The following is a 14,979-nucleotide window of genomic DNA, read 5'->3' as shown; positions in this document are numbered from 1 at the left end:
ATTAACAAATGGGTTCTAATTAAACTAAAGAGCTTCTGCACAGCAAAAGAAACTACCATCAGAGTGAACAGGCAACCTACAGAATGAGAGAAAATTTTTGCAATCTACCCATCTGACAAAGGGCTAATATCCAGAATCTACAAAGAACTTAAATTTACAAGAAAAAATCAAACAACCCCAAAAAGTCAGCAAAGAATAAGAAGAGACACTTCTCAAAGGAAGACATTTATGCAGCCAACAGACACATGAAAAAATGCTCATCATCACTCGCCATCAGAGAAATGCAAATCAAAACCACAATGAGATACCATCTCACAGCAGTTGGAATGGCTATCATGAAAAAGTCAGGAAACAACAGGTGTTGGAGAGGATGTGGAGAAATAGGAACACTTTTACATTGTTGGTGGGACTGTAAACTAGTTCAATCATTGTGGAAAACAGTGTGGTGATTCCTCAAGGATCTAGAACTAGAAATAGCATTTGACCCAGACATCTCATTACTGGGTATATGCCAAAAGGATTATAAATCATGCTGCTATAAAGACACATGCACACATATGTTTATTGCGGCACTATTCACAATAGCAATGACTTGGAACCAACCCAAATGTCCATCAATGACAGACTGGATTAAGAAAATGGGGCACTAAATGCCCACAAGAGAAATCAGGTAAGATCTAAAACTGACACCCTAACATCACAATTAGGGTGGAATATTATGCAGCCATAAAAAAGGATGAGGGCATGTCCTTTGTAGGGACATGGATGAAGCTGGAAACCACCATTCTGAGCAAACTATCGCAAGGACAGAAAACCAATCACTGCATGTTCTCACTCATAGGTGGGAATTGAACAATGAGATCACTTGGACACAGGATGGGGAACATCACACACTGGGGCCTGTTGTGGGGTGGGGGTAGGAGGGGAGCAATAGCATTAGGAGATATTCCTAACGTAAATGACGAGTTAATGGGTGCAGCACACCAACATGGCACATGTATATATATGTAACAAATCTGTATTTTGTGCACATGTACCCTGGAACTTAAAGTATATTAAAGAGAGAGAGAGAGAGAGAATGTGACCCATCACCTTCGTGTCTTAGCTTATAAAGTGGGAATAATATTTCTTCTGCCACACTCTATCTTTGTAAAAGGAAGTACATGAGATGATTCACATAGAATTCCTTTAAACAAAAAATCCTATTCAAATAAAAAGATTTTTTAAATCATTTTCATAATTGTCTTAATTGATTCTTCAAATAAATCACTTTTAGATAAACAACATTAGCCAGACATAAGACTCTTCTTACTATATCTTCTAAGTGAACAATTTGTGCAGATGTATATGATTTGTGAAGGCAAGAGGAAAAAGTATTCATCTGTATATGTAGCATCATCTTTAATATTCAAAAATACATGCAAAGACAGAAATCTAGGAAAAATGAAGTAAAATATTACCAATATTTGTCTTTGGGTAATAAAATCATGGGTGACTTTTAAGTATAGATTTTGTATTTTCTAGTTTTATATGATGATCACGCATTACTTTTTAAATCAGAAAATGCTCCAGCGGTAGTCAATATCAAGATATTGTTTGGAACATGTATATTTGCTAAGATTTCACCAAATTTTAAATGACTAATTTTAAATAGTCCTATGCAGTTCATTAGGGGCAGTTCTTATGTGAGTGAGTCCACCGGGGTAGATGGGACCATCCAAAGCCATTTCTGCACTGACATTTTGATATTAAAGATTCCTTGTTCACTTAAAGATGTTAGTATTTGGGCTTCAGTTATTCATGCAAGTCTTTAACTCTTACTATCTTTTCGCAAGGAAATATTGTTGCCACCTGCTGGCAGTCACGTATTAGTGGAATGGTTTTCTATTCCCGTGAAGTAAAATCCAACTTCCATGAAAATACAGAAACTGCACCAATCATCATAATAATGGCTAAGTTTGTTGGGTTCGTTGATTTTTTTTCTAGTTAGGCCATGTATTATATCATTTTATTTCTCACAATATCCATAAGTATGAACTCATTTTATGCAGGAGCACAATCAAGGCAGAGAAGTCACACTATTTCCCCAAGGCCCCACAGTTAGTGAACAACAGAGTTGAGATACAAATCCAGATAATGGCAACTTCTCTGCTGTGGCAGCTTGTGAAAAACAACTGTAGTAAACCTGGAGTGTGAAAGCCCTATTGATCAAAGTATTTATTGAGGATGCATAGGGAAAAAAACAATGATTGCAATGAAATGCAACTCAGACGACCTGAGATTTAGTCACCCCTCCATACTGTATTGGCTCCATTGAGACCCTAAATTGATCATCCCAAAGGGAGCCTTTCCCTTCTCAGTCCCTCACAGGGCTTTTGTGAAGATCAAATGAGACAATGAGTCTGAAAGCCCTTTGTAATTTGTTTCCTGGTTTCCAAAGATTATCTCTGAATTAAATACGATCATTAGAAATGTAAAAACCTGAACTTTATTATCTTTTTTCCTCCCTGTAGATATGTCATCTTTATGTTATGACTTAAGTCTTGCCTTTGGTTTGGCAGAATATAAATACACAAAAGCCCACTTAAATGTACTTTTTGCATCTTTAATAGTACAATATAAGGCCAGGCACGGTGGCTCATGTCTGTAATTCCAGCACTTTGGGTGGCTGAGGCGAGTGGATCACCTGAGGTCAGGAGTTCAAGACCAGCCTGGGCAACATGGTGAAATCCCGTCTCTATTAAAATACAAAAAGTAGCCAGGTGTGGTGGTGGGCACCTGTAGTCCCAGCTATTTGGGAGGCTGAGGCATGAGAATTGCTTGCGCCTGGGAAGTGGAGACTGCAGTTAGCCAAGCTTGTACCAATGCACTCCAGCCTGGGCAAGGTGATAGAGCAAGACTCTATCTCAAAAAAAAAAAAAAAAAGTTAAATTAAAAAAAATTATAAAGATTTTTTTTCACTGCATTGCCCAATGTCCATTATTGAGAGTCTAATTTGATATACTACTCAAATTCCAGGAAAACATTATTTCCACAGGAGAATATACTCTGTCTCTGCAAGTAGGAAATAAAAACATAAGGCTCTCTTTGTCTTTGGCTGCCAGGAAATTAAATTTCGTGTCCAATGGAGCCCATCTCTGCAGTCGGGAGCATCCACTTCCCTGGCTCTCAGTGATCCTTTCCTTCATAGGCTCTACTCACCCTTCTTTGCAAGTGTAAGTGACGGTGTTCTTGAAAGTGAAGTTACTCCCCGTAATGACAGCATCTTTGATGGCAGGCGGCTCTCCACAGAAGACGAGGTGACAGGCAGGTGGCGCTCTGTCCCAGATGCCAGAAGCCATGCATTCAATAATGGAAGGGCCCTGTAAGCTACAGGAAAGAATGATGTTACTCTTTCATTGGCTATGGATTTGCTGCTATAGAGATAAAACAGGAAGAACTCAGAGTAAGGGACATTTGAGGAATTTGAGTACACAAAAATAGCATTTCTTCATATTAGATTGCTTTATATGAAAGCAAGAGAAATCTAAACAAGTTATATACCATTTGAAACAATGAATGGGTGAAAACAATGTAACAACAATAATCACTTGGTGCATAGTAAAATATTGAATCTGCTTATGGGCAGTTGTGTAAGGCACTCCAGACCTGTGAAGAGCAGACTACTTGGATGAGAAGGGGTTCATTAGACTGGTTAGAATCCAGCAGGAAGAAAGCCACTCACCTAAGTAGCCAGGAAATCAGGGCAACTAAGGTCAAAGGGAACTGTCCAGGCCATGAGCCTGGGCATTTGAACCATGCTGCCCCTGACTCTGACCTCTGGTCTTCCTTTGACTGAAACCTCACATCCCTATGCCATGGCTTATCTGCCTTTCTTTTCAACCTGATTCTGATAGCACGCTTTAATTCACTCCACTTTCTGTTCAGTCGATCTGTTCCACTTCAGATCCTGTTGATCATGTTTCTGATTACAGCCTTTCCCCATTGTCCCTTCTGTTTAAACACACACACACACACACACACACACACACACACACACCCCTCCTACAGTATTAAGAACCTAGCCCCTTATCTTGACATGCTTTTTCGCAACATTCCATGCAATGTTGAGTATAAGCTTGGTAAGCTGTTTATAAAGAAATCCATCACAAAAGCATTTATTTGGTATTTTGTTTATGTTTCACAAAAAATTTTTGCTTTCGGCCGGGCGCGGTGGCTCACGCCTGTAATCCCAGCACTTTGGGAGGCCGAGGCGGGCAGATCACAAGGTCAGGAGATCGAGACCACGGTGAAACCCCGTCTCAACTAAAAATACAAAAAATTAGCCGGGCGCGGTTATGGGTGCCTGTAGTCCCAGCTACTCGGGAGGCTGAGGCAGGAGAATGGCGTGAACCCGGGAGGCGGAGCTTGCAGTGAGCTGAGATCCGGCCACTGCACTCCAGCCTGGGCGACAGAGCGAGACTCCGTCTCAAAAAAAAAAAAAAAAAAAAAAAAAAAATTTTGCTTTCATGTTTTGAAGTCTGAATGCTTATAGCAATGGAACTAGGACTCCCAGAGTCATAGTTAGATTGAATATTTCCTTGGGCATTTACCATTAGCTAGGTAGGCCTCAGGAAGCCTACAGATTTGAGAACATCCTCATATTTATAGATTTGTTTTTAGAGTCAGCCAGTCACATATAAATGAAACCTATTGAGTAAAGAATACAGGCATGGTGGCTCACACCTGTAAGCACTTTGGGAGGCTGAGGCAGGTGGACTGCTTGAGCTCAAGAGTTCAAGACTAGTCTGGGCAACATGGTGAAACCCCCATCTCTACAAAATACAAAAATTAGCTGAGCATAGTGATGCACACCTGTAGTCTGTGCATTCGGGAGGCTGAAGTGGGAGGATCGCTTGAGCCTGGGAGGTGGAGATTGCAGTGAGCTGAGATTGTGCCCCTGCACTCTAGCCTGAGTGACACAGTGAGACCATGTATCAAAAAAATTAAAATAGGGAGCGAGTAATACAGTATTGTAGAAAGCTTGGTTGGTGTCTACAAACATTACCTGTATCCTGTATCGCATGAATATGATGCAGTAGAAAGGTAGGTGAGCCCACTCAAAACATATTTTCCATTATTTATGTTTTCTGGACTAGAACACTTCACTGGTTCACACACAGGAGAGGAATGACTCCAAGAACCGTTAGCAAGACAGGACGATTCCTTATCACCAGCCAGAGTATATCCTTTATTACACCTAAAGAAGATAGAGGAAAATTACAGGATATAATTTGCTTTATTTTGCATACTTTTATCTGTGCCAGAAACCTCTAAAAAATATTAAGAATTTATACATATTGGAAAAGTTGATTTTTTTCCTACTGAAATAATGCTTTTAAATTAATTTTTTTTTCAAGATTGAATACTGTATATCTTCCCCACAGGGAAGTAGGATAGATTTAAGAATTTGGCTTGCCTTCAGTTTGTATCATGGGTTAGTAACTACAAACAGGGAATCCTTGCCTTGAGAGTGGTGTGGTCTGGTCTGTTTCTGAGACATCAAGAGTATTCATTAGCTAGGAGCATTCACTCTCAGCGTGCCTCAGGGGGGCGCTGGAGGTAATGATAGGTTATTGGTCAGGTTATTTAAGGATTCTAGCTATAACTACCATTAAATTATTGGATTAAGATTTGTTCACATTACATATCATTCAATTAATTACATATTAATTCAAAAATGTCCTCTGGAATTATTTTCCCATTCCCTTTCTTTCAGTGTTATATCACTACCAGCGTGCCATCAACATCTTCTATAATACAGTTTTAATATTGGACACTTACCTATATGTCACTTTGCTGCCAAAGGTAAATGCTAACTCCTCAATGCAACCATTTTCCAGAATAGCCGGTTTACCACAGGAAACAGCTTAATGAAGGAAAAACAAACGTGGCTTTTTTGAGACTGTTTGTGCAAAAATCTCTGAAATCTCAAGGGGCAGTTCAAGATCTTTTTTTGTTTTCTTTTTTTTTTTTTGGAGTGTGTGTGGGGTCATGTTTAAACATGAGCCTAATACTTCAGTTCAAATACAAAGAACATTGATATAACACTTTATATGTCTACATCTTACCTTTCTATGATTGCCAAACATAATAAACATGGTAACATTACTAAACATACCTTTACAATATGGTATTAGATGATTCCATTCTCCAGACTCCAAACATGTGATTTTGGTTACTCCCATCAACTGGTATCCTTCCTGACATGAAAATGTGACTTCGGCACCTACTGTATAAATGTCACCTGAGGAGTAGCCATTTTCTGGATTTCCTGGAGCCTTACATTTTATAGGTTCTAGAAACAAACAGTTTTGGTGGAACAATAAGTGGCTTTCACACAACCATGCAAAGTCTCACAGTAAAAGAATTCCACTATAGTTAAGAGACCTGTTAAAATCACAAGAGAAAACCTCGTGAAGGGAAATGCATGAGGACCCAGAGACACATTGGACATTAGACCAGAACATACATTTAATAAGCATTGAAGCAACAATAATTTGAAACAGCAATGCCTAACAACAATATACATAATTTTTCTGGCCCGAAAAGGTAGGCTCTCATTGGGAAAGTAGCGGTGGTGCTAGGGCGTGGCTTAGAAGGGCATTAGCCTCTTTCATCTGTTCCCTCTTCATACCGTTTTTCAGAGCAATTGACTTGGTGTCAGGTTGATGGAAAGGCTGAATAAAGCAGAATTAGGAATGTTTCCAGCCTCCCTTCCCAAATAGTGTGGGCTCTGGGCTCTCCCTATCTACAGATTCAGGGTCAGTCACCACTGCTATAATAGGAAGGAGAAAAGGCTAAAGCAAGGTTTGGGCCAGCGTTGAGCAAGAAAAGTGAATATAATAGTTGATTTCTCAAAAAGGGAAGATATATTGCATCAATCTTTTCAAAGGCCATTTGGGCTACATAAGTCAAGGAGTTTAAATAAATTCTTAAAGTAAATGCAATTATGAGCTGATTTTGAGGAAAACGGCCAGAGGTAAGCACAAAGATGTATGTCCAAAGATGCTTATTAAACTGTTTTCCATAGTGAATATCACCTGATATTAACATACAGAGAAAAGTTACTTATGGAAAATCCATAAAGCAAATTATAAAACAGGAATTAAAATCCTGCTCTCAAACTATTTTGTGACATCAAAAAATTTGCCAGATATAATATTACATGAAATAACTAAAATAAAGAACTGTTTATATGGTGTGTTTATATAGACATCTTATTGTTTTCTGGGAGTTACTCCTCACAGCAAATGAAGAAATACAACAATGGGTTGAGAGATGATCTAGTATTATCAACGCTATTTCAAAATATCGTAATGCAAGATGTCTTGGGGAGGCAAGATATCTATTTTTTTTCAATGATACAATTTTGTGTGACCGAGGCAGAGGAAAGATATTGATAGTGAAGACGGGATAAAGCATCTTCCTTGCTCTGATTGAGGCAGAGAGGTCACTGATTATATTTCTATATCAACTCTATTATTCTTGTACTATGTAGACATTTCAACATTCTAGCAGCATAGTCGGCTATCAGTTTTGTTTCTCAGAAATTGGGAATTTGGGGGAGGCACAATGCTACTTTAAAGCACTTTTAGTTGTTACTGATGTGTCTTTTATAAGATCTTTATCTTGTCTGCCTACCTGTATGCCCTTCGAAGTTGAAACTATCATCTTACTTAGAAATAACATACACTTAAAACATGTGCTTGAATAAAAGACTGGAATGAGGAACTTCTAGTTCTACATATATTAGTTACCTGCACAGTTTTTCCCATCTCCTGTGTACGGTGGAATACATGAACATATGTAGGATCCATCTATATTGAGGCAAGAAGCATGCTCACTACAATCTGATCCAACTGCACACTCATCGACATCTAAAATGAAGACAGCTTATAAATTTTAAAGCTGATTCCTTTTCCTTATGTATCGAACATCTGTTTTTACTTTTAAATCATTACATATCACGTAATGCACAACACTTCATATATTTGTATAGAATTTAAATATAACAGTCATAATCACATTGCAGATATACAATAAAAGCTATTATTTCCCTAGTTTATAGGTGGGCAAGTATAAGACAGGGATATATAAATATAGTTTTAATATGGAGCCTGATAAAAATTTAAAACATTTCTGGCACCTCTACATACAGCTGCTTTGTCACCATGGCTTGGCCACAGCTTACTGGGATGAGATAAAATTAACAAAGCAATGCCTCAAGAACCTCAGGAATTTGGGATGATTGTCATCTACAGAGCTAGAATAATCTCGTATAGTAGTTGCCAACATTTATCTCACCAAGGCAGGATGGTGAAACGCCGTTCCAGCTCCCATTATCTGTACAGAACATCCTTGAATCACCCAATAGATAGTAGCCATTGTTGCACTGGTAGGTTACTGTGCTGCCAGCATAAAAGTCATCGGCTGAATGGAAGCCATTCTCCAAAGGAGGTGGCACCCCACAGCTAATGCCTGTAAGGTGACCAGGAAGAAGACAACGACATTAAGCGCAAAATACTCAAAGAACACTTTATATTAAACTAGCAGTTCTGTTAAGCATGACATTTTTACTGTATGCAAACATCAGACTGAGTGTGTCCTAGGGATAGCAGCAGCCTGAACCCTCAGCATCTAGCACACTGCCTGGCTCATAGTAGGCATGCAATTCATTTATTCAAAAAACATTTACCCACTAGACGCTGATAAAGTTTGGATATTTGTCCCTGCCCAAATCTCATGTTGAAATGTGATCCCCAATGTTGGAATCAGGGTCTTGTGGGAGGTGTTTGGGTCATAGGGGCAGATCCCTCATGGCTTGGTGCTGTCCTTGCAATAGTGAGTGAGTTCTCACGAGATCTGGTTAAGTGTGTGGCAACTCTTCCTCCACTGTCTCTCTTGCTCCTGCTCCTGCTCCTGTCATGTGATGTGCCTACTCTTGATGCCTTCTGCCATGAGGAAAAGCTCCGTGAGGCCTCCCCAGAAGCTGAGCAGATGCCAGTACCATGCTTCCTGTACAGCCAACAGGACTGTGAGCCAATTAAATCTCCTTCCTTTATATATTACCTAGTCTTAGGTGTTTCTTTATAGCAATGCAAAATGACCTAACACATAGACACTGTTCTAGGTGCTGTAGTTACAACAGTGAGCCAAACAAACAAAATCCCTGCCTTATGGAGCTTTTTATCTAGTGGGGTAGATAGGCAAAACAAACAAGCAAAGAAACAAAACAGGTGAATATATCAGGTGATAACAGGTGCTTATCTAAAATAGCAGTCTAGCTTCCACCCAACCCTCATTTTTGTATTACTTTTTTTTAAGACAGGGTCAAGCTCTGTCACCTACACTGGAGAGCGGTGGTGCAATCTCGATTCACTGCAACCTCTGCCTCCTGGGCTTGGTGACCCTCCCATTTCAGCCTACTGAGTCGCTGGAATTATCAGCACACATCACAATGCCTGGCTAATTTTTGTATCTTTTGTGGAGATAGGGTTTCGTCATGTGCCCAGGCTGGTCTTGAACTCCTGGGCTCAAGCGATCCACCCGCCTCGGCCTCCCAAAGTGCTGGGATTACAGGTGTGAGCCACCATGCCTGGCCACACTGTATTTTCCTGGCCTCTTTTGTCTTTCTTCACAGCTCTTACTTCTAGCCCTTACCTTTATTATTTACTATAAATACATATTATATTTACTTATTTATTTTCCTGTTAGAATCCTAAACTATTAGAATCTAAACTACATAAGAATAGGGGCTTTTTCCCCCCAACTGCTGCATCTCGAGGACCTAGATCAGTGCCTAGCACATAATAGGTACTTTAAAAGTTGCTGAATAAATGAATGAATGAATGCACTCGACTGAAGACGTCTCTCCCTGTTTTCCCCTCCAGCAATGACCCATCTATCTCTGGGCCTCCACCTATAGCGTGTGTCTTTCCATCACTTTCAGTTCCTTGTATCACCTTGGATGCATCCACAAATGGTCCCTTTGGATCCTAATCACCCATCTCCTTCACGACGCCCAGCACAGTTCATTAAACAAAGAAAAGGTTCAATGAATATTTGGTATATTTGCTACTGTGAAGTATTCACCCTTTGTCTAGCATTCCTGAAAAGAGTTCTTATGTTTTCAATATTTTTCAAAAGTCACCGAAATGGCCTGAAGAAAGGCAGCTCACGTTCACAGTGAGGAAGTGGTTGTGTCCACTGTCCTTGATTCAGACAGTACTGCACAGGGTTCCCGACCAGCTGGAAGCCTGGATCACAGAACAGACTGATTTTGGAACCTGGCTTTAAATCTTCTGATGCAGTTCTCAGATGAGGCACTGACCCTCCTAAGCGTGGGCAATCTGAGGGCAAAGAACACAGGTGCAGAGCTTGTCAGCAACATAGTGGCAGCATCACCAAGTCAATGATTTCAAACTGTATTCCGTATCAGCGTTTGAGAGCCACCTTACTGATGTGAAAACAAGTTAACATATAACCAGATCACTGGCAAGCAAAATTACTTTAAAAAAACATTTGAATCAACAACTCTCCCTCTTTTAAAATATGTTAGGAATGTTAATGAAATGTTCTTGTAAGTTATCAAAAGCCATAAATTCTAGGACAGTCTAAGAAACTCTTTTAAATACATTTAATTTCATGATACAGTTTTGATAATTCAGTTTTAGTGTGTGGATTGCAGCATCCATTGCTTTTTGCCCTGTGCTACCTGTTCCTAGATACCTTCTACAAATTATGGAACCAAGAGAGTACCCCATCTCAAACAGGTGCATAGTATGTTGGTGCGCACTGAAAAAAATAACCTAATCTCTTCTCTAATCTCATTTTCCTGATTTTATTTTACTTTCATCCAAATTTCCTCCCTAATTATATCTTCTTATACAGAATATATTTTAGCATTAAAGAAAACAAATCCTTTGGATGAAAATAGGGTAAGTATGAATTACTGGTTACAAAAAGTAGATTGACAGGCACATACAATTTGACTGATAGAGAATTCTGAATTGTCTCCTTTTGCTAGACAGTCCCAGGGTGGTCAAGAGATAGTGGAGTCTAGGGAAGAAGGAAATTCTCACCAGAACAAAATATGCTCTTTGAATCGATCTTCACTTTCCCCATAATTCCCGACAAGAAATCGGGCCATGCTAACACGTTTCCTCTACTGAGTTCCTCTGGGCAGGAGGTAGCCAGTGACTTCACCTGAAAGTTTAATAACACTTTACATAAGCCTTACTTGTTCCATTAAGATTACGTTATTATATGTTATTTTAGTCCTATTGAAAACATTCACAGATTTTTTAGAGGTGGGGGTGGAGGGAAGCAGGTATGATTTCAGGGGCAGCAGGAAATTCTCTTCCATTTCCCTCCCCCCCAGCTCTATCATTCCCTCTCCCAGCTACTTCTCCCACTAGACTCATAGTTGCCTGAAATTTTGAAATCCTACACCTAGAATTCCCTGTGTAAAGCCATGTGGTTTGTTAAGGGGTTGTAGAGGCTCTCCCCTTCTTCATTCTATGTCTTTGACCTCTGACATAGAAGTGAGGAAGCTGAGGCTTAAAGAAGTTCAGCCTCTGTAGTAATAAGAGCGAACATTTATCAAGCCTTTACTATGGATCAAATAATACCACAAATGCATACGTAGTATTTTGTTCAATCTTGTCAAAACTCTGCTATGTAGTTCTATTTATCTATCTTTTATAGATAAGAGAAATGAAACTTAGTGAGATGGAATAACATGTTCAAAATCATCACAGTGAGTTTGGTGTAAGACTGGGATTTGAACCCCAGCTGTTTGACTCTAGGCTGGTTTTAGCTACTAGGTCGTATGTTGCTCTCTATGGATGATCTTGTGCCAGCCTTAAAGTTCTGCATCTTTAGTCGGAGAGATTTGAAGCATTATTCTTTATGATTTCTCCTGCTCTCTTTGGTGATATTCTTAAATTTTATTGGAAAACATTATTTTGCAAAATCTAAAATAATTCCAATAAAATTTAAGAATATCACCAAGAAACTAAAAAGGGTATTCACTGCAAATTACTGTAACTTCTGCCTAACTTCTTCTATAACCACAGCATCAAATGATACTGGTGATAAATTCTGATAACCAAGAGCTTACAATAAGTTATGTCATCATTAGGCTGTTCACATTTTTACTAGGTTTGTACCTTTGCATCTCATTACTGTCATACACTGAAAATGGAATTGACCTGCTGTGGAGACAGGACATAGTCCCAGAGGTTGAGCTGGCTTATGGAGCCCACAAAAGACTCAGCTGGGCTGAATCCCTCTCCTTTTTTGTCTTGCTCTTGCCCCAGAACTAATGCACCACCACCTAGAGAGAAAGAGAAAGAAAAGGAGGAAAACTGGCCTGATGGTCTGTTATTCCTAAATCTAAATTTAATGAAAGCATGACTGATACAAATAAATGAAAGAAAATTACTGAAAAGCAAAATTCTATAAATTTACTGCAGGTTTTATCAATAAGAACAAATTCAATGTTTTATATAGCAACTTAAAAATAGACAGGATTTAGAATGTTGATTTATAAACCTGTAACTACAAAAACTATATTCAATACATATATATGCATATAATATTTTATGTTGACAAATTAAGTATTATTTTGCTTACTTTCTTGTAGAAAATCACCCTCCATGGAAGTGACTGCTATTTTTCTTATTCCTTAAGCTACAAAGATATAATTTCTATCACCAAATCCAGGGAACTTTCTAAAGTTGCCAGGGGTCTCCTAATTGCCAAATTCAATAGAAATTTCAGTATTCATCTCTGTGACTTCTCTGTATCATCTGTTTTGGCTAAGCATTTCATCCTATTCAACTTGCCTTTCTGGGTGCGCCGGACAGCCTGTGTCTGCACTGCCAGACCTACCCTCCACCCTTCTCCACTCAGCTTTGTGTCCCAAAGGTTGTCCCGTGAGCTGCATCACCCGGCTTCCTTGTCTCCTGGCTTCTCTTTGTTTCTGGCCAATGAAGAGCCAGCATGAGATAAGAAAATCAGATGAGAGAGAAGTTGAATCTCCGGTATCCTCTCCTGCCAGGCAACCAAGTAGGAGTGGCTTTTCCTTCTATTTCTGAAGAGATTAGGGGATTCTCTCCAGCGCTGCAGGTTCCTAAGTTCTGGCAACAATGCCTAACCCTTGTTACTTCAGGCCCATCCCCTTACAACCACCTGTTGTTGCTAGTCATGTGTTTTACTGTCATATTTTGGTCTTCTTCACCACGTTCACACCTTTGAAAACAGTCCTTCATTAAACTCACTTTAGTGACTACCTGTTTCCTGCCGGGAGCCAGACTTGATTACACTATGCTTGATTTCTGTCAGAGCATCCTCTCCTGGTTTTCTTTGAACTTTTCTGCTCATTCTCAGTCTCCCTTCTCTGCCTGCCTCTTAGAAGTGATCCCAAGATTCTACCCCGTGACTTTCTTCCTTCAACTACTCTTTATTTCAGTAGTTTTTGGGGAACAGGTGGTTTTGGGTTACACAGATCACTTCTTTACTGGTGATTTCTGAGATTTTGATGCATCCATCACCCGAGCTGTATAAACTGTACCCAACGTGTAGTCTTTTATCCCTCACCCACTTCTTACCCTTCCCTCAAGTCCCCAAAGTCAACTACTGTTTCAATTTGATCTCACTTGTTGGTTAATCTGTCCATTGATCCCTCCTTCATGATTTCCCAATCTACATGTTTTTAAATTGTATTAATAATTTTAAAGTTAATACATGTACAGAAGAAAATTTTTAAATTATAAAGAACTCTTCTTACCTAGAAATATTTAATAGTTTTTTGTATTTCTTTCCAGGTTTTTAATTTTGTTCTAGTATATGTATATGTATGTGTGAGGTATTTTAAAACACATAACTCGGTATCATACTATACAGAATGTTTGAATATTGTTCAAGGTGTTGTGAGACCATCTTGAACATGTTCCCATTTCATGAGTTTTAGTAGCTATCCTTTTTTTTTTTTTTTTTTTTTGAGACAGAGTCTTACTCCCTTACCCAGGCTAGAGTGCAGTGGTGCAATCTCAGCTCAACACAACCTCTACCTCCCAGATTCAGGTGATTCTCATAGCTCAGCCTCCCGGATAGCTGGGATTACAGGTATGCACCACCACATCTGGCTAATTTTTTGTATTTTTAGCAGAGATGGGATTTCACCCACCCTCACCACCCATGTTGATCAGGCTGGTCTCCAACTCCTGGTCTCAAGTGATCCAGCCACCTCAGTCTCCCAAAGTACTGGGATTACAGATGTGAGCTACCACGCCTGGCCTAGCTATGCTGTTTTAACAACACATGAATGGACAACAAAACATAATTTGCTTAATTAAACAGCCCCTTATTACTGGATGTTGGCCTTGTTTCTAAGTTTAATATTAAAAAATAACACTGAGATAAACATGTTTATTTATACATACTTATATATATGTTCAAATTATTGATGATTTCCATAGATTTATTTCTAGTAAACTGATGGTTGCAGGCAAAGAATTTCTCTGAGGCTTTTGATGCAAGTTTCTAAATCGCTTCCCAGAAAAATTGTATCAACTTACATACTTGCTGGTGCTCTATACACAGGTTTGCTATGCTGAATCCTAGCCAATTTTATGGTGGCACTAAAAACAACTTTGCCAATTTGATATAAAGCAGTATCAGACCTATATCTTTAGCTGTATGTATTTTTGTGACTAGAAATTCAACAGACCTCAAACTCAATATGTCTAAAACCATATACATAATCTTTTCCCCCATCACCAACTCCTTTTCTTAGAATTCTTACCTTAGCCAACAGACTCTTCAATAAACTTGGTCAAACTGAAGCCAGTCATTCACTGTTATGCACTGAACTGTGTCCCCACCAAATTCATATGTTGAAGCCCTAACTCCCACCATGGTGGTATTTAGAGA

At 39.1% G+C, this 14,979-nt stretch overlaps 1 protein-coding gene across 1 annotated transcript in view; it reads right to left on the bottom strand.

Moving 5' to 3' along the window:
* Positions 1–14,979, bottom strand: part of SVEP1 (sushi, von Willebrand factor type A, EGF and pentraxin domain containing 1) — a 225,919-nt gene that overhangs the window by 67,250 nt on the left and 143,690 nt on the right. The window contains exons 28-36 of the mRNA XM_050761409.1: positions 12,255–12,379; positions 11,124–11,247; positions 10,221–10,391; positions 8,347–8,520; positions 7,800–7,919; positions 6,161–6,337; positions 5,824–5,908; positions 5,048–5,239; positions 3,202–3,369 (exon numbers count right to left, since the gene is read on the bottom strand). Of these exons, the coding sequence (XP_050617366.1) occupies positions 3,202–3,369; positions 5,048–5,239; positions 5,824–5,908; positions 6,161–6,337; positions 7,800–7,919; positions 8,347–8,520; positions 10,221–10,391; positions 11,124–11,247; positions 12,255–12,379 (1,336 nt within the window). The remainder of the gene's footprint in view (positions 1–3,201; positions 3,370–5,047; positions 5,240–5,823; positions 5,909–6,160; positions 6,338–7,799; positions 7,920–8,346; positions 8,521–10,220; positions 10,392–11,123; positions 11,248–12,254; positions 12,380–14,979) is intronic.

This window comes from Macaca thibetana, chromosome 15, assembly GCF_024542745.1.
Source record: "Macaca thibetana thibetana isolate TM-01 chromosome 15, ASM2454274v1, whole genome shotgun sequence".
Taxonomy (NCBI): domain Eukaryota; kingdom Metazoa; phylum Chordata; class Mammalia; order Primates; family Cercopithecidae; genus Macaca; species Macaca thibetana.
The sequence above is the reverse complement of the archived record's forward strand: the minus strand, read 5'-3'. Positions and strand labels throughout refer to the sequence as shown.